The sequence below is a fragment of the Pseudoliparis swirei genome, chromosome 13 (genome assembly GCF_029220125.1).
Source record: "Pseudoliparis swirei isolate HS2019 ecotype Mariana Trench chromosome 13, NWPU_hadal_v1, whole genome shotgun sequence".
Lineage (NCBI taxonomy): Eukaryota > Metazoa > Chordata > Actinopteri > Perciformes > Liparidae > Pseudoliparis > Pseudoliparis swirei.
Window position 1 is genome coordinate 10873670 of NC_079400.1, and position 18784 is coordinate 10892453.

General features: G+C 43.5%; 2 protein-coding genes and 4 non-coding genes across 6 annotated transcripts; 5 read left to right on the forward strand and 1 right to left on the reverse strand.

Moving 5' to 3' along the window:
* Nucleotides 1-571: 571 nt before the first annotated feature.
* Nucleotides 572-690, forward strand: LOC130204192 (5S ribosomal RNA). Its single transcript, XR_008833580.1, has one exon. It is a non-coding gene; the product is annotated as a 5S ribosomal RNA (ribosomal RNA).
* Nucleotides 691-1259: 569 nt separating this feature from the next.
* On the forward strand, nucleotides 1260-1378 carry LOC130204197 (5S ribosomal RNA). Its single transcript, XR_008833583.1, has one exon. It is a non-coding gene; the product is annotated as a 5S ribosomal RNA (ribosomal RNA).
* Nucleotides 1379-1947: 569 nt separating this feature from the next.
* LOC130204198 (5S ribosomal RNA) lies at nucleotides 1948-2066 on the forward strand. Its single transcript, XR_008833584.1, has one exon. It is a non-coding gene; the product is annotated as a 5S ribosomal RNA (ribosomal RNA).
* Nucleotides 2067-3254: 1188 nt separating this feature from the next.
* On the reverse strand, nucleotides 3255-5451 carry LOC130203604 (uncharacterized). Its single transcript, XM_056429927.1, has 4 exons — nucleotides 5249-5451; nucleotides 4629-5131; nucleotides 4414-4518; nucleotides 3255-4281 (listed from the first exon to the last, which is right to left on the reverse strand). The coding sequence occupies exons 2-4, from the start codon at nucleotides 5046-5048 to the stop codon at nucleotides 3370-3372; spliced, it is 1437 nt and encodes a 478-aa protein (XP_056285902.1). The 5' UTR covers nucleotides 5049-5131; nucleotides 5249-5451; the 3' UTR covers nucleotides 3255-3369.
* Nucleotides 5452-9396: 3945 nt separating this feature from the next.
* Nucleotides 9397-9515, forward strand: LOC130204171 (5S ribosomal RNA). Its single transcript, XR_008833564.1, has one exon. It is a non-coding gene; the product is annotated as a 5S ribosomal RNA (ribosomal RNA).
* Nucleotides 9516-12445: 2930 nt separating this feature from the next.
* Nucleotides 12446-18780, forward strand: snx11 (sorting nexin 11). The gene is made up of 7 exons (XM_056430291.1): nucleotides 12446-12602; nucleotides 13378-13420; nucleotides 13714-13800; nucleotides 15012-15112; nucleotides 15238-15333; nucleotides 15418-15642; nucleotides 15948-18780. Exons 2-7 carry the CDS (start codon nucleotides 13394-13396, stop codon nucleotides 17176-17178), a joined length of 1767 nt encoding a protein of 588 aa, XP_056286266.1. The 5' UTR covers nucleotides 12446-12602; nucleotides 13378-13393; the 3' UTR covers nucleotides 17179-18780.
* Nucleotides 18781-18784: the final 4 nt, after the last annotated feature.

An 18784-nucleotide genomic window follows, 5' to 3' on the forward strand; every position in this document is an offset into this window, starting at 1 on the left:
TTTTGCACTCCTTAAAAAAAAAGCACATGCTTAATTTAGTCGATATTTCACCCACGCAACTGTTTTCTATATATAGAGAGAGGGAGAGAGAAGAGAGAGAGAGACAAGAGATAGACAAGTCGATTATCTAAAGATCAATGTATAGATGTTAGACAAATAATCAATAATGTACGTTTATTATCGAGGAGTAACGTCACACGTCCTCTCGGTCTGTGTTCATTGTGAAGACCTGCTCTGTTTCTGTCATTGTATTTTATTTATTTTAGGTTTGTAGTCAGTTAAGAGGCTTCTTTTTTTAACCATGTCAGATTTGTTATATTCTGAATTCTTGTTTGATTGAATTTTGCGTCAACGTCTCTACATTAAACGTCATGTATCATTCATTCACACATGTAGATAATTGCTAAGAATCATATAAGAGTTATAATTAAACAACGCGTCGGGACTGGTCTGTACTTGGATTGGAGAGCGCTTGGACATACCAGGTGCTGTCAGCTTTGTTCCACTCCTGATCATAACAACTTCAGATCACTCCAGATCTTTAAAATCATATTTCGTAGGCTGTGCTTTCGCTTACGGCCATACCACCCTGAACACGCCCGATCTCGTCTGATCTCGGAAGCTAAGCAGGGTCGGGCCTGGTCAGTACTTGGATGGGAGACCGCCTGGGAATACCAGGTGCTGTAAGCATTTTGCACTCCTTAAAAAAAAGCACATGCTTAATTTAGTCGATATTTCACCCACGCAACTGTTTTCTATATATAGAGAGAGGGAGAGAGAAGAGAGAGAGACAAGAGATAGACAAGTCGATTATCTAAAGATCAATGTATAGATGTTAGACAAATAATCAATAATGTACGTTTATTATCGAGGAGTAACGTCACACGTCCTCTCGGTCTGTGTTCATTGTGAAGACCTGCTCTGTTTCTGTCATTGTATTTTATTTATTTTTAGGTTTGTAGTCAGTTAAGAGGCTTCTTTTTTTAACCATGTCAGATTTGTTATATTCTGAATTCTTGTTTGATTGAATTTTGCGTCAACGTCTCTACATTAAACGTCATGTATCATTCATTCACACATGTAGATAATTGCTAAGAATCATATAAGAGTTATAATTAAACAACGCGTCGGGACTGGTCTGTACTTGGATTGGAGAGCGCTTGGACATACCAGGTGCTGTCAGCTTTGTTCCACTCCTGATCATAACAACTTCAGATCACTCCAGATCTTTAAAATCATATTTCGTAGGCTGTGCTTTCGCTTACGGCCATACCACCCTGAACACGCCCGATCTCGTCTGATCTCGGAAGCTAAGCAGGGTCGGGCCTGGTCAGTACTTGGATGGGAGACCGCCTGGGAATACCAGGTGCTGTAAGCATTTTGCACTCCTTAAAAAAAAAGCACATGCTTAATTTAGTCGATATTTCACCCACGCAACTGTTTTCTATATATAGAGAGAGGGAGAGAGAAGAGAGAGAGAGACAAGAGATAGACAAGTCGATTATCTAAAGATCAATGTATAGATGTTAGACAAATAATCAATAATGTACGTTTATTATCGAGGAGTAACGTCACACGTCCTCTCGGTCTGTGTTCATTGTGAAGACCTGCTCTGTTTCTGTCATTGTATTTTATTTATTTTTAGGTTTGTAGTCAGTTAAGAGGCTTCTTTTTAACCATGTCAGATTTGTTATATTCTGAATTCTTGTTTGATTGAATTTTGCGTCAACGTCTCTACATTAAACGTCATGTATCATTCATTCACACATGTAGATAATTGCTAAGAATCATATAAGAGTTATAATTAAACAACGCGTCGGGACTGGTCTGTACTTGGATTGAGAGCGCTTGGACATACCAGGTGCTGTCAGCTTTGTTCCACTCCTGATCATAACAACTTCAGATCACTCCAGATCTTTAAAATCATATTTCGTAGGCTGTGCTTTCGCTTACGGCCATACCACCCTGAACACGCCCGATCTCGTCTGATCTCGGAAGCTAAGCAGGGTCGGGCCTGGTCAGTACTTGGATGGGAGACCGCCTGGGAATACCAGGTGCTGTAAGCATTTTGCACTCCTTAAAAAAAAAGCACATGCTTAATTTAGTCGATATTTCACCCACGCAACTGTTTTCTATATATAGAGAGAGGGAGAGAGAAGAGAGAGAGAGACAAGAGATAGACAAGTCGATTATCTAAAGATCAATGTATAGATGTTAGACAAATAATCAATAATGTACGTTTATTATCGAGGAGTAACGTCACACGTCCTCTCGGTCTGTGTTCATTGTGAAGACCTGCTCTGTTTCTGTCATTGTATTTTATTTATTTTTAGGTTTGTAGTCAGTTAAGAGGCTTCTTTTTTTAACCATGTCAGATTTGTTATATTCTGAATTCTTGTTTGATTGAATTTTGCGTCAACGTCTCTACATTAAACGTCATGTATCATTCATTCACACATGTAGATAATTGCTAAGAATCATATAAGAGTTATAATTAAACAACGCGTCGGGACTGGTCTGTACTTGGATTGGAGAGCGCTTGGACATACCAGGTGCTGTCAGCTTTGTTCCACTCCTGATCATAACAACTTCAGATCACTCCAGATCTTTAAAATCATATTTCGTAGGCTGTGCTTTCGCTTACGGCCATACCACCCTGAACACGCCCGATCTCGTCTGATCTCGGAAGCTAAGCAGGGTCGGGCCTGGTCAGAAGCTGGGGAACAATAGTCCATCAAGGGAGAGGGGGAAGAAAAAGGAAAAGGGGGAGAAGGGGGAGAAGGGGGAAAGAGAGAGAGAGAGGAGAAAGAGAGAGAGAGAGGAAAGAAAGTGAGCCGGGTTCAAATCCCGACACCAGGAGGATGGAGATTTATGATATTCATATTAAAAGTGCTTTTGTTGCCCGATATTGACGTGTGCAATGCAATTAACTGTTATGTTAGTATGAAATACAATTTCCATACTTTACTTATGATGTATCCAATGCAGATGACCTGTTAATACACACGTTTTAAATAAAACGCCCCTTGTTTACTCAAGGTATTGACGTTATCTATAATTTGAACATGAACAGAGAACTGAGATAGTATTGATATATACATTGTAATTCTATTATCTCTCATTTGAGTTACTGTGGCCCTGGGTAAAAGTGATGAAAACTGGTCAGTCTAACAAAACAATATTGTAGCTTTTACTCTAATCAGAGTATTGGAGAGTTATTAGTCACTTGAAAACAAGAGTTTGAAAGCAAAACGTATGAGAAATGCAACGATTTATTAAAATAAGATACGGACAAAATATACAAAACACCACATTGTAATAGAACACCTAAACATATTAAACAACTATATACAAAATTAATGTCCAAAGTTATTTTTTTCTCCTGCTTTCCAACCACTGCTCCTTTGGAACTGTCTCTACTGAGGGGCAGTAAATGACAGGAGCAGTGGCAGGAGCAGGGCCAGGAGCAGGGCCAGGAGCAGTGGCCAGGCGAGGAGCAGGGCGAGGAGCAGGGCCAGGAGCAGGGCCAGGAGCAGGAGCCAGAGCAGGAACAAGCCTCTGAGGGACCGAGGGTGAAGCGGGGAACAACTGCCTTGTGGCATTGGATGGGAGAAGGAAAGGTGGCTGTCGAACCACCAGCTGAGGGGCCAGGGATGGAGCAGGAAAGAGCTGCCGCTCCGACTTCCTCTTTAACCTGGCCTGTCCGACAGTGCTGCTGGGCAGCGTATAGAGGTGTGCCGGGCTCGGCAAGGTGGGTGTTGATGCTGGTGGTTGAGTGGCACAAATAAGAGGGTGAGCTGCCAGGGACATTGGACTGGGCATATTTAGCCCTTGTATGACAACTGCATTGTCCTGCTTCTTCACCCTCTTATTGTGCCACTGCACCAGGGTTGTATGGCTCACGTCCACCAGCTGCAGGGTGGTCTCCTGCATGACTATCCCGTTGTCAAGAATGCACTGCCTGACTTTACGATAGTCATCCAGGATTAGCAGCCATCTGGACAGCGTGCCAGCCCCCTTCTTCTTGGGACTACGGTGAATAGAGCAGAGCCTGATAAATATAGTCTCTATCAGGCGGCAGCAGTCAGGCCACTGTGCAAGTGGGCCAATGGTTGTCAGGCTGTGCCTCTTCAAACTTTCCACCCCTGGAGTGAAGTCCTGCTTTTTTTTGGAGGACTTGAACCTCCCCGTGTCCAGCCGACTCTGGTGCCTGGCAGAGAATATGATTCTTTTTTTATCATACTCATCCAGGTTCTGCCACAGAGCAACAATGTTGCTTGCCTCTGCAAAGAGAGAGTGATAGAGAGAACACGGTGCATGAGAAGAAAATAAATCTGAATCAATGAGTTTGAATATGAATTACTCGGCACAGAGAGAGAATCAAATATGTCAATGACAATAAATGTTCCTCACCGTCTGGTTGCTCAGAGCCATGGAGGACTGGTTCCTCAACTCCACCAGACACTCTGCCAACTTGTCCACCTTGTCCAACCCTGGCATGCACAAATTATCCACAGCCTGGACAAATCAGAGAAGGATTAGTCACACAATTTGAGGAAAGTAAGCAATGGGACAAAAGACAGATACAGTGATTTTATTTATCGATACAAAATGATGTATTTATATACCTCGGACTCTGAGGAGACACCTGGCTGCGGTATGATGGCAGCAGGATGGAAGGAGGAACTAGCAGACTGGGAGGAGGAGGTAGCAGCCTGGGAGGAGGCAGGAGGCTGGGATGAGGAGGTAGCAGCCTGGGAGGAGGCAGGAGGCTGGAAGGAGGCTGGAGGCTGGAAGGAGGAGGTAGCAGCCAGGGAGGAGGCAGGAGGCTGGAAGGAGGCTGGAGGCTGGAAGGAGGAGGCAGGAGGCTGGGAGGAGGAGTTAGCAGGCTGGGAGGAGGCAGGAGTCTGGAAGAGCAGATAGGTGGCTGCAGGCTGAGAAGAGTCAGTGAGGCTTGGGTCATCCAGGAGACTTGACACTGTGTCTTCCTGGAAGCCCTCGTCTTCTCCTTCTTCTTCTTCCTCTCTCTCGTTCACATCCTCCAGCATATTGTCTGTCTCCTCTGAGTCAGGGAGTATTTGAAGGGGCTGGCCAGTCTGACTCAACAAATAATCAACCCCGATAAGCTCACCTGTGAAAAAGAGCAGAAACCCCAGCTTAAAAAGACAAACAAACACCACTAGTTTTAGTCAAAGCATACATATAACCGACAAAATTATTATGTAGCCAGGTATTTAACAATACATACCAGTGTACACTTAGAACAGGTCGCAGAAAAGGCCGCGCTAAGTCCACGGACTGTTCAGAAGCAGCACGAGGTGCTGCAGCTGGTGCTGGTGCTGAGACTGAGGCCACGGACATTTCAGTAGCAGCAAGAGCTGCTGGAGCAGGTGCTGGAGCAGGTGCTGGTGCTGGAGCAGGTGCTGGAGCAGGTGCTGGTGCTGGAGCAGGTGCTGGAGCAGGTGCAGGTGCTGGTGCTGGAGCAGGTGCTGGAGCAGGTGCTGGTGCTGGAGCAGGTGCTGGAGCAGGTGCTGGAGCAGGTGCTGGAGCAGGTGCTGGAGCAGGTGCTGAGGCTGAGGCCACGGACTGTGGAACAACAGCAGAATATTGTAACAACAACAGCATAACAGCTTTGTAACAGACATGCAATGCAAGATGAACAATAAAGAGACATCATTATTAAACAAATCACCATAACGCCGTGGAATCCACAATCACAGGCCATGGCGGCCATGGACCCTCCAAAGAGCGTGGTCTGTCCACGGGCCTGCATGGGGCATTTCTCAATCTGAAATGGTAAGATTTGATATTTAGCCTGGAGTGAGTCTCTCAGTGTACGAGGTCTTAATGACATTATCTGCGAAAAAGTCAAGTCAATAAATCAAGTGTGTGGTATACGAGTGACACTAATATGTAAACGGTCATTATTGTGTTATACTTTACCTTCTGATAGAAGGCGAACCACTTCTTCTGCCTTGGGGCTGGTCTGTTGCCTCCTCCAGAAGGCCAAACCCCAGAGCTGGCAAACGCCCTCAGCCTTGCCATCCACTCCTTATCGCTCATAGCCTTGTGGCTCTTTGGTTTTGTGCTCATCTAAAGAGAACATTGAAACAGCGATAATAGCTAAATATAGCCATAACCATGGTGTGCTGAGCTTGCTGAATTCGTGCATATTTATGAGAACAGTAACACAGACACAGCAACTGTTAGTTAAGCAAACTACACTGATAACATGTTGTCGGTTATTGAAACATGGTATTTACACATGTAATCATATCAATACATATAAATATATATATATATATATATGGATACACATTATTCACAATTATACTGTGTAATTATACTGTTTCTATAATAAGTCTGTACCAGTTGTTAAATACCAGTAATAAACTATGACTCTGTTTCCTTTAACGCTATATATAAAATGAAGATATATTATAAGAGTCTTTATAAATTAACCATGTACATCTGCTGTCTATACTTGGACGTTTGCGTGTTTTCACTCGGTGCATTACAGTCGTATTTATCCATGGCCGTTTCCGGACATTTTTGCAGGTCACGTTAATATTATACACTTATTATTACACGACTTGCGTTGACGCTCGCGATCTTGCGAGCCTTAGCTCGTTATGCGAATGTACAAATGGCAACCAATGACTTCATGTAGATACACAGTGTATTACTAATGGAGAAGAGAATAAAACCGTGCCATGTCACGGACGAGTTGTTATGCTTGCGCTAGCTACCACTGACTGCTATACCGTTGTCCAACACTCGTTATTACAATGTAGGTAACGCGATCTCGGAGCATTCGCTCGCTGTGCCTGTAACGTGATGTGACACCGGCGGGCGGAGAAAAAAGTTAACAACCTAGATGTGACGTTTACGGCGGCGGCTAACGAATAATAAAGTAGGATAACTTACGGTTGACACGTTGTCTTCGTTGTAGAAAAGAGCTTACGTCCAATGTCATGCGTAGCCGTGTTGGTGATCTTGTGCGGCGTAACGATTGGCTGAATCCATTGTGAGGCCGACGCACCATTGGCCCATCCATTGTTGAAGTGTACGTTGCGTACGTCGTACCAACCTTCGCGAGACTTGCCGCGAGATTTGGCCGCTTGCCGCGAGATTTGGCCGGTTTGCCCTGCGGCGCCGTGATTGGCCGAATCCATTGTGAGGCCGAAACGCCATTGGCCCATCCATTGTTGAGCGAGCACAGGGATTGGGCGCTGACAATGGATTTTTTGCTGGCCATGCCTGAGGCAGATAGCGCTATACTTGGATGGGAGACTGCCTGGGAATACCAGGTGCTGTAAGCATTTTGCACTCCTTAAAAAAAAGCACATGCTTAATTTAGTCGATATTTCACCCCCGCAACTGTTTTCTATATATAGAGAGAGGGAGAGAGAAGAGAGAGAGACAAGAGATAGACAAGTCGATTATCTAAAGATCAATGTATAGCAGTGGCGGGCCGTGCATTTTCTATCTAGGCCTTCAATGCCGTCTTACTACAGCTGAACAACCTAATGTAAGATATTAGTTCACCAGTGTTCCGGTGCGGGGCTTTTATTGTTAAGGAGCAGACGGAAAAAGATAAAGTTGTCGTGTTTCTTGTGTTATTAAGTAACGTAAAACCCTCAGTTACACTGAGAATTCAGATAATCGTATCGTACACGTATATGTATATTTATATCGATGTATGTGTGTGTATTAAATACACACATACATCGATATAAATATGATGAAGATGAAAGTTCCTGTTTACCCAAACACATGACACAATTAATGAGTCTTTTCAATATGTCCCTGTTGTTCTTCACCTGTTCATTGTGCAGCTCCGTTGCCGCTTGTTCGTTGATCTGTAGATCCGCTCCGTGTCCCCAAAAGTTTTCAAAGCACCGTTGCTTGTAAGAATATACACTTTTATTAATCCCCAAGGGGAAATTAGTTCTCTGCATTTAACCCATCCTTAGTTATTAAGGAGCAGTGGGCTGCGGTGAAGCGCCCGGGAAGCAACTGGGGGTTCAGTGCCTTGCTCAAGGACACTTCGACTTGCAACTAATGGGGAGAGCGGGGATCGAACCCACGACCCTGCGGTTGCAGGACGGCCCTCGTACTCTGGTGTCTCGTTGCTGCCTCGGTTAGACAACTCAAGTTTGCAAAGCCAGTGTGGCTCCCAACACCAAATCGATCACTTGCAACAGGCATCCCCAGCAGTCCGGTATGCAGAGCTTCTCGGAGTCTGAGCCATTGGTAGCGCTCGTAGTTGGAACTTTGAAAGTGGCGAACGAACCCCTGTCCCGCCTGTGACGGGCTTTGTAGCGTCGGCGTCGGTCTTAAAGTTCGTTGAGAATGGCGTTATAATTATATCCTCGACCAAATCGATATATTCTCCTCCTTCCGCCATTGTGGGTTGAACAAACAGCTTAGTAGTACGCGAATTATTTCGTTTATCAAATTCAGTTTCCTAGTTCTGAGGTTCTGCATATACCTGCCCATAGGACCCGCCTCTCAATATTGGTAATCCAATCAAAAGACGTGCAGCACTACGCCTGCTAGCTGCTCCTGTGCCGGTTCCGGGGCCTTCGAGAAGGCCTACAGGAGCCAACTCTAAAGCTGATTGGTTGACACAACATCGTCATTCCCATTCACTTGAAGCTACCAGCGCCCGCAATGTTGATTCTGAAGGCCTAAGGGCAGATGTTAGCCCCCTGGCAACACACGATGGCTGAATATGATTGGATAAAAGATCTAACATAAAGACCAGCCCTCCAAATCTCAACCTGACGCTGGCAGCAGCGCAACCAAGAGGAACGCTATGAAATTAAGAGAATAACTCTTACTCTGGGAAATAATTGAATACATATTTGTGGGCAAATATATTTAGAAAAAAATATATATTCTGATGATGTTTAGGCCAGCAGAGAAGGCCTTGCTGGCCCTGACGGCCCGCCACTGATGTATAGATGTTAGACAAATAATCAATAATGTACTTTTATTATCGAGGAGTAACGTCACACGTCCTCTCGGTCTGTGTTCATTGTGAAGACCTGCTCTGTTTCTGTCATTGTATTTTATTTATTTTTAGGTTTGTAGTCAGTTAAGAGGCTTCTTTTTTTAACCATGTCAGATTTGTTATATTCTGAATTCTTGTTTGATTGAATTTTGCTTCAACGTCTCTACATTAAACGTCATGTATCATTCATTCACACATGTAGATAATTGCTAAGAATCATATAAGAGTTATAATTAAACAACGCGTCGGGACTGGTCTGTACTTGGATTGGAGAGCGCTTGGACATACCAGGTGCTGTCAGCTTTGTTCCACTCCTGATCATAACAACTTCAGATCACTCCAGATCTTTAAAATCATATTTCGTAGGCTGTGCTTTCGCTTACGGCCATACCACCCTGAACACGCCCGATCTCGTCTGATCTCGGAAGCTAAGCAGGGTCGGGCCTGGTCAGTACTTGGATGGGAGACCGCCTGGGAATACCAGGTGCTGTAAGCATTTTGCACTCCTTAAAAAAAAAAGCACACGCTTAATTAACAAGATATTTCACCCCCCCCCCCCTCAGGGGAGGGGGGCGGTTTAGGTCTTTGCCGGATGAAAATCAGTCCAGAGACCAGCCCTGATTTTCAGTGTCCACTCCGGAGAAGCAGCAGGGCCCTCTGCTGTATGTAAGCACAATTAAGGACAGCATGCTTACAGATGCTACTATACAGTATACGTGTGTGTGTGGGTGTGGGTGTATACAGTGGTGTATAGTAACGAAGTAGAAATACTTCGTTACTTTACTTAAGTCGTTTTTTTGGGTATCTGTACTTTATTTTACTACTTATATTTCTGTATACTTTTACTTTTACTTCACTACATTTTGCAATGAAAACTTGAGTTTACATTCACCACACAAAATCACACGCACAAACACAACACATTATTTCTTTCAAGATTTAAAGTTTAAGAGAGCGAGTACTTAATTGAACCACGTCATTAAAACATCATCAGAATATTAGAGGGTTGCGTGGTTTATCTCCGTTACTTTGCTCCGTGGAAAAATATGTTCCGCCATCCGCCACGGAATAATTAACTAATTTGTCTACGTTATACTTCTTGTGGAAATGCCACACACGTCGCAACATCTAGCGCCCCGGTGTGAATGACTTCCGCATCCAGCATCACGAGAGCAGCAACAGCCAATTAGATCCAACAGCGGAGCAGCTCAGCGCTGATTGGCTCTCACAACGCAGCGTTCTGGTTCTGTGCTGTGACGTCGATACTCGCTATAAGCTATAGTGACGTCACGGAGCTTTGATCCAGAGTGCGTAAATAGAGAGCAGACTCAAGCACTGTTCAGAGGTCTACTTGAGGATCTGGGAGAGTCCTGGGGAGCAGAATATGGTAACCAGGATGTGTACCCTGGATACTCGTAGACTGGGGGGGGGGGGATAGAGCAGGCTCAAGCACCGGGGGGTGGGGGGGTGGGGGGTTCTCTGATATATACACATGTACATACAAAATACATGGTGAACTAATCTTACATTAGGTTGTTCAGCATATATACTGGGTGTATATATACAAAGGGCAACTTGTTTGATATAAACTTCCCGAAAAACTAATTTGCATAAATCACCTTTTAATAATGAGCCGCCACACGACATCCACGTGGTTTGATGAAACCTGAAGCTTTACAAACTACGGTATTTTTGATTGTTCTGATCAACAGGGCCTGACCCGCGGGCACCGTGTTCGCTACCTCGGCCCTGGAGGATAACTCACTTTTAGAGCCTCTACTGCAGTTTTTGGCACAAACGCATTGGCTTCATTTCTCAGGTTGCTCAAGTACGTAAAGTAATTACAGAAAGTTACAGAATTAAGATTGAAAGTTAAAGATTGTTTTATATTTTTATGGAAGCAGTGCACCACCAGAACTACTGGTTTCTGCTTAATATTCTCGTTAGTACATACAAATAATTAAAGTAAATTCACAAATATAGTTTTATATATAAGTATTTGTTTGCAAATGTATTTGAGTTATTAACCTAACGTTGCGTCTTTCACAATAAGGGCTTTATTGTGAATGAGGCTACGTTAAGTTATTAACTCAGACAATTATAGTTGCATTGTCTATCTGCTCATTCTAGTTCCTCGACCGTTCATGTAACGTGAGCAGGTTACATCGATGAGCCCCTCATACAGAGAATTTATTAATATTTTTATATATACAGGACTGTCTCAGAAAATTAGAATATTGTGATAAAGTTCTTTATTTTCTGTAATGCAATTAAAAAAACAAAAATTTCATGCATTCTGGATTCATTACAAATCAACTGAAATATTGCAAGCCTTTTATTCTTTTAATATTGCTGATTATGGCTTACAGCTTAAGAAAACTCAAATATCCTATCTCATAAAATTTTAATATTTCCTCAGACCAAGTTAAAAAAAAGATTTATAACAGCTGAGTGTTTGTCAAGGCTCAGGAAACCCTTGCAGGTGTTTCGAGTTAATTAGACAATTCAAGTGATTTGTTTAATACCCTACTAGTATACTTTTTCATGATATTCTAATATTTAGAGATAGGATATTTGAGTTTTCTTAAGCTGTAAACCATAATCAGCAATAAATCAGAATAAAAGGCTTGCAATATTTCAGTTGATTTGTAATGAATCCAGAATGCATGACATTTTTGTTTTTTTAATTGCATTACAGAAAATAAAGAACTTCATCACAATATTCTAATTTTCTGAGACAGTCCTGTATATGTATATATTGCTATCATCCACACTCCAGTCCAGTAGGTGGCGGTAATGCACTTCTAAACTGGTTTGCACACCACCAATAAACACTGAAGAAGACAATGCAGTAAGCATGGTGGCAATTTGCGTGCATATATTAGTAGAGATCGGAACAAACAGACAGCATTTTTATATTGACTAATTAGTTATACATAAATGTATCTATTTACAATATGAATATCGAGTAACACCATACATGTTTAAATGCATACATGTTGTGGGTTTTTAAAGTAATATTTGAGCATTAGTAAGTGTAAATTATTCTTTATTCAACAATTGCACATGTACAATTTCATAAATTGTCAATAAGAAACAGCAAAATACATTTCAATAGTCAAACTAACAACACAAACGGGCAACAGCTCGAGTTCCCTGCCTTGTTGACATATTTCAGGCCAACATTCCCTCCTCTGCAGAAAGAGTGAGATTTAGTCACATCTAGTGCCGATGTTGCAGATTGCAAGCAATAAAATACCGCCGCTAAACCCCACTGGAGACCCAACCAGACATGGGCGGAGCGGCTCATCACGTGTACCCCCAGACGGAGCGCTAACCAATCACAGGCGGAGCAGCTCGTGTTGTTATTCCGGGCTCTTCCGGCACTTCACTTACAACCGCGCGCACACCGGAAGCAGACGCGTGTGACGTACCAGCAGCTTGTGACTTGCGAAATGGAGACAGGAGCTGTTCGTGGGAAACGAGCCTCTTCTGTTGAGTGTTTTTAGGCGTAATTGAAAGGAGAAACTTCGCCCACAGAACACTGGACGGCAGCACATCGGCCGACATACGCCTCATGAAAGTAGGTAGTTGTCGTCATTGAGGCAATACAGTTTAGAGGTCACGAAGATACACGTGAATTAGTTGAACGTTTAAATGTTGATGGATATTCTGAATTTAAAACACTTAAGTTATCGAACCTTCTCGCTTGAATACTTTGATGTGAGTGTTAGTAACGTGACTGCAAGTTAGTCTGTTACTGATTATCAGCTGTGTCTGAGATAGACAAGTCGATTATCTGAAGATCAATGTATAGATGTTGAGACAAATAATTAATAATTTACGTTTATTATTGAGGATTAATGTCACATGCCGTCTCGGTCTGTGTTCATTGTGAGGATCTGCTCTGTTTCTGTCATTGTATTTTATTTATTTTTATGTTTGTAGTCATTTTAGAGGCTTTTTTTTGCCATGTCAGATTTTGTATCTTCTAAATTCTCGTTTAATTTTGCTTAACCGTCTCTACACTAAACATCATTTACCAATTATCCACACAAACACACAGATATACATATATACACACACACACACACACACACACACACACACAAACAAAACAACTAAAGAGCCAATACCAGCAGTTCACTTGACAATGAAAATATATATTTTTTGGCATGCAGAAGAGGCAACGCCGCTTTAAAAGCTCTTTAAAGTCACGAAAGAGAACCGTCTGCCGGAGTGACTCGGTGGGTTTTCGCTGACCAGCTTCTCTTTTGGAGGATGAGTCATCAGCTCATGACAAAACTATAGCAGACACAGTTTGACCCTCTTTTTGTTTTGATTCCCCCTCTTTGCAGTGCAGCTCTCGGTAGGATGATCAGCAACCAAGAAGAAGAAGACGTAAGTAACCTCACACTTTTATTTTTATATATAAATGAATGAATAACGTGAGTTCTCCTTTTGGGGAATCGTTAGCTCTTGTTTTGTTCTTTCACTTAAAGAACAATGCCTCTATTTATGTGCCACCTCTTCAAAGAGATCCTCCGATGCTTTATAACGCGTTTCTTTTCCACACTCTAATATATGATCTGTTGTTTTAACCACGATGCTCACACACACACATACATACATACACACACACATACATACATACACACACTTTCAATATTTTAACTTGTGTTTCTGTCCATCAGGCGTTTGTAGCAGTGCGGGTTCAAGATCCCCGCTTGCAGAATGAAGGCTCGTGGAATTCATATGTGGATTATAAAATATTCCTCCATGTGAGTATGAGCACTTTATTTACATAAATAATCACAACACTTGTGGTCACAGCGTGAGCTCCTGGGGAGCTGAAGCCAAGCAGATGTGTCCAACATGTTGTGTCGCTTCTCCAAGTTTGAAGATCTTCTGCTTTTGGGGGTTTTATTTAATTGTATATTGGATATTTAAAAGTTTTGGACAGTTGGTCGTATAAAAAGAAAGACACGGAGGCAAAGCATTTGTCACAGTCTTCTGAAAGTACATCTGAAACATAATAGTTTGCATCCTCTTTGTTGTTGAAAAGGGAAACGATAAACTTCATCCCTAAAGTAAGACCGCTAGATGTTACTTTGAAAGAGTTTCTGGGTTTATATGACCTCACCCCGTTATTCTTGTCAGCCGCATGGATTCCTCACATTTAGTTTGGACTTGTTGTTGTTGTTGTTGTCTGGGCAGTGGAAGGTTGCAGAATGCTGCGTCAGCAGCGAGGCCGCCGGCCGAGACGGCTGTCGTGAGGATGTTGACTCATGAAATTGGCTGAGATCATGTGACCTCGCATGATCTTATATCGTTCTGCTTGTTATCGACGTGCTCTCGTTTTTGTTTTTTCATGGGTGAATGATGATTTAAAAACAAATAGTGATTGACATTTTTTGTTTCTGTTCAGAAACTATCAACCGGCTCAACATTTGATTTTTCCATCTGTTTGACATTTTTTTATCGAAGCACTCCGACTGATGTTTCTCTAGGATATTTTAAAACGCTGAAAATAAATACACCTAAACGTCGCTCAATGTCTTTCTCAGTCTTAAAAATAAGGAAGTCCAGCAATTAATTAATTCTGTTTTTCCTGCAGATTATTTAATCAAACATAATACTTTCCCGCAGCCTAAGACCATGCAGACCTTCTTGTTTTACCAATACTCTAAAACCCAAAGAAAAGCATCAAATACTCATTTAGAAACTGGATCATATTTTAGTTATCTTCATTTTAAAAATGAAGTTTGGTCAATAAGTGACATGTGACAATGTTTAAGTGCTTTTAAAAGTAATTTTTAGTTTAGGTTTTTTCGTGCTAGTTTCTTAAAACGGAGCATTTATTTGTGGACTATTTTCAGCTGCAGATTAATCAACATTTAGTGCTGTAGTGAGTATTTGCGACAGCAGGAGTGTATGTATACGTGATCATGGTGATGAAGGAGCAACATCTATATATTTTGTTACTTTCCAGACCAACAGCAAAGCCTTCACAGCCAAGACGTCCTGCGTGCGTCGGCGTTACAGCGAGTTCTCCTGGCTCAAGAAGAAGCTGCAGAAGAATGCTGGTTTGGTGTAAGTAGTTGTGGAAAGTGGGAGCAGGGAGACCCGCTCTTCTCTCTGTGTCTGTCTCCGGTTCTGTCCCTTTGGTTTCAAATTTATTGAAGCAAACCTCTCCAAGCCTGTTGTCATCCCTGTAGGCCAGTCCCAGAACTTCCAGGCAAGTCCTTCTTCTTCTTCAGCAACGAGGACTTCCTGGAGAAGAGGAGGAAAGGACTTCAGGCCTTCTTGGACAAGTCGGTTCTCGTTCCAATAAAATATCCTCCGCTGTCATACTAAATGCACAGTTTTGATACCGGATCCTTTTTTCTCCCCGGCAGTGTGGTGAACATGACGGTGTGTCTGTCGGACAGCCAGCTGCACCTCTTCCTGCAGACCCAGCTGCCGGTCGGTCACATCCTGGACTGCGTGCAGGGTCACACGCCGTACTCCGTGACGGACGCCATCCTCACCTACGCCTCTTCCAACCGGGGCTACGCTCAGGCCCAAGAGGACGACGCCATCAAGGAGCCAAGTTCGACCGTTTCTTACGAGTCCATGGAGAGGTACGAGGGCTTCAAACCATTCATCCCAATGTTTGTATTAATATGGATATGTATATATCTGTAAAACCACATGTTCTTTGTGTAGAATTAATACACAATATTTAGAGAAGCCAGGAGGCAGATTTAGTTACTGTGAGAGCCAGCTGGCCCTTTCCAGTTTGTGCTAAGCTTAAATACATAAGAGTGGGTGGTGTCTGCTCTCATCTGACTCTTGGCAAGGAAGTGAATAAGCATATTTCCTAAACTAGTTCCTGCTCAGTTGAGACTGAGTTGACATAAACGTGTTCCTCTTTGCCGCTCCGCAGCCCGGCTCCCCGTCAACCCAAAGACCCCTTCAGCCCCGAGTTCTGCAGTCACTCCGATCCTCGGGAAGGTCTACCGGAGATCTGTGGCGCAGTCGAGCTTCCGAGCGAGGAGAACTCCTCGGTGCGGGTCGTCCAGAAGAACAACGGCCTCGAGGTCGTCGTGGAGGACCGCGGCCTGGCGGAGGCCACCTTCTTTCTGGGTGACAGCCAGGACGCCATCGAGGGCCTCGGCCTCGCGGAACCGACGCAGCCGAGCGGCTGTCGGACACAGATTCAGACACCGGTGGAGGTGCACTCGCCCGCCGGGGCCGGCCTGTTTGAAGAGGAGTGTTCGGTAAGGGAGGAGGGCGCGGTAAGGGAGGAGGGCGCAGACGAGACGGGTTCTCATCCAGACGAGGAGGAGGAGCACGAGGAGGAGGAGGAGCACGAGGACGAGGAGGCGCACGAGCACGAGCAACAGGAAAGTTCCGGACAGGCGAAGACGGAAAATGTCGACTCGGAGCCCAGAAAATGTGCAGCAATTTCCGATTTACTGGACCACGACTTTGAGGAACGTGGGACTGACCGCGACGCCAGATCTCAGGAAGTCCTGAACGCCGTCTGCTCCGAGCAGCCGGTTTTAGAAACTGACGCCGCGTCTGACGACGGCGGCGGCCTCGAACGCGTCGGCAGCACCGAAGAGTTCAAGAGCCCAGACGGACCAAACAAAGAATCTCAGAACAAAGCGGAGACGCCACGACTGTCTGAAATCCACGAAGAGACTGGCGATGCGCACGGCGTCCCGGAGGTGGAAGGCAGCGGCGGCGACCTCGTTCGACACGTGCACCGGGCAGATCTGGACGGCGAGGGGGACGGACACTCGTCTTCCAATGAGAGCATCGTCAAGGTCAGCGACGACGAAGACTCGACTCAGGTCAGCGGAGACGACGACGACAACGCAAAGGAGGACGGCCGCTGGTCACCAGGAGAGGACTCCAGCAGAGTCACCTTGGCTCTGCAAACAAACGGACACGCTATGGAAGAGGAGGACATGTCGACGCCAGAGGACAACGAGCCGCAGGACGCATCCGAAATGTCCTCCGGTAAATCTCTGGATGTTAACTTGACCGGTGAAGGTTTAACCGAAAACAGTGACTTCAGCATCCTGGAGAGCAGCCGCACATCTGCAGGTAAATGTCCGGAGCAGGAGGACGCGTCCTCGGAGGAGGCCGGCGAGGTGGAGGCGCATTAGTTCAGAGAATCTGCTTGTTTATGGACCGTCGTCAACATGTTGCGGCGCCGCTCTGTTGCACATGTGGGTTTAACTTCTTTTGTTTTTAAAACGGTGTATATTTAATTGTAAGCTGTGCATCTCCATTAACACTCAGGTAAACTAAATGTGGGCGCTGTTGTTCCTCCTCTGATGAGGGTGATTGGCCTTTTGGGACCAGCAGAGGGTGCTGATGTTTTTTTTGGGTTTTGTTTTTTTAATCCATAAAGATCTAAAGGTGTTATTGTTGCGTAAAAATATGTGATTTAAATGTTTGTTTAAATTGAAATCTAGTCATGTTGAAGGGAACTTGAGGAAATCACAACTGAAATATACACTTGAATTAAAGGATAGATCCACATTTCTTTGCTTTAAAGTCTATTAACACTGAGGACTTTTTAAAGAGCTTTTGATGCTGTGATTGTTCCCATTGTCCTTGAAGGAAGTCGGTAGTCTGAGTGAGACCAATCAAGTCTCCTTCGGTTCCAGTGGAGGGGCAGTAAGAAAAAGAGGGTTCAAAACACAACACGCTTATTTTGTCTGACTCAGACGGAGAAACAATCATGGCGACCAAAAGCAGTCTGAATCTCACACTTCATGTTTTACTCGACCAGCGAGTCCCGTGACGATGATTTATTCAGACGACAGTTCACGATGCAAAGTAAACAAGTCACGGGCCGATGGTTTGAGTCTCCTCCAGAAGAAACGCTGATCGACTTTAAACTGGTTCACGAGCGTTTCTGGATTGAGGAACTTGTTCTGAACAAATAGTTTTATAGGCAGCAGCGTTAACCTGATATTTTTTTATATCTGGTTATGTTAATTAAATTTGAAGTAAGGATCAGAATTATAATCTGAACTCTGTGCAATAGACACGCTACCCTTTCAGTCTTGTGATCTTGATAATAATGTGCATTCTTGTGATTTTCTGCTCTTACTCATTATTTTGTTTAAATGATCAAAGCTCCTGTATGAAGGACACTTGGAAGTTTACATGTTGTTTCCCCTCAAACTATTGAGTTCATTGTCTGTAGTGCTGCCTCTTTTCTAACAATAATTGGTGGATGAGAGTTGTTTTGAAGTGTGGTTATATGAAGTACTCATTGTGGGGGTTTTAGCTTCAATTTAAGTTTATGTTAGAATATTTTCACCTTTTTACTAAAGCCTTTGTCTATTTTCTCTTAAAAGCCACCAGACTCGACAGACAACTAATTAATGGAATAGTACTTCATAAAAACCACACTTCAAAAATAAAAACGATGACATGGTGATTTTATTTATTTCATTGTTTGAATACAGTTGGTTTGATCTCAACATTTTTTCCACACACTACTGTTATCACTTTTTAATAAAGGGACCTAGTTTCACTGGTTTATTGTCCCGAAATTGCACAGAAATGAGCCTCATCACTACGTGGATTATTAAATACTGGGTATTACTTTCTTTCTACACTAAGTGAGGTTGTTGTGTTTTTCAGATTTGTTTATTAAAAGTAGTTTTTTTAATATTAAGAGCAACAAGAACCTGAGTGATTGGGTCCATGTCAATTGTATTGCATTTCAAATAAATAGTTGTTCTTCTTTACTGC

Bases quoted from the DNA above. Each gene is read 5' to 3' on its own strand.
- LOC130203604 (XM_056429927.1), bottom strand. From the start codon at position 5,048: ATGCTGGAGGATGTGAACGAGAGAGAGGAAGAAGAAGAAGGAGAAGAC. The intron at 4,519-4,628 runs GTATATAAATAC...TGATTTGTCCAG, and splicing joins GTGTCTCCTCAGAGTCCGAG to GCTGTGGATAATTTGTGCAT. The intron at 4,282-4,413 runs GTGAGGAACATT...CTCTTTGCAGAG, and splicing joins TGGCTCTGAGCAACCAGACG to GCAAGCAACATTGTTGCTCT.
- snx11 (XM_056430291.1), top strand. From the start codon at position 13,394: ATGATCAGCAACCAAGAAGAAGAAGAC. The intron at 13,801-15,011 runs GTGAGTATGAGC...GTTACTTTCCAG, and splicing joins ATTATAAAATATTCCTCCAT to ACCAACAGCAAAGCCTTCAC. The intron at 15,334-15,417 runs GTCGGTTCTCGT...TCTCCCCGGCAG, and splicing joins CTTCAGGCCTTCTTGGACAA to TGTGGTGAACATGACGGTGT.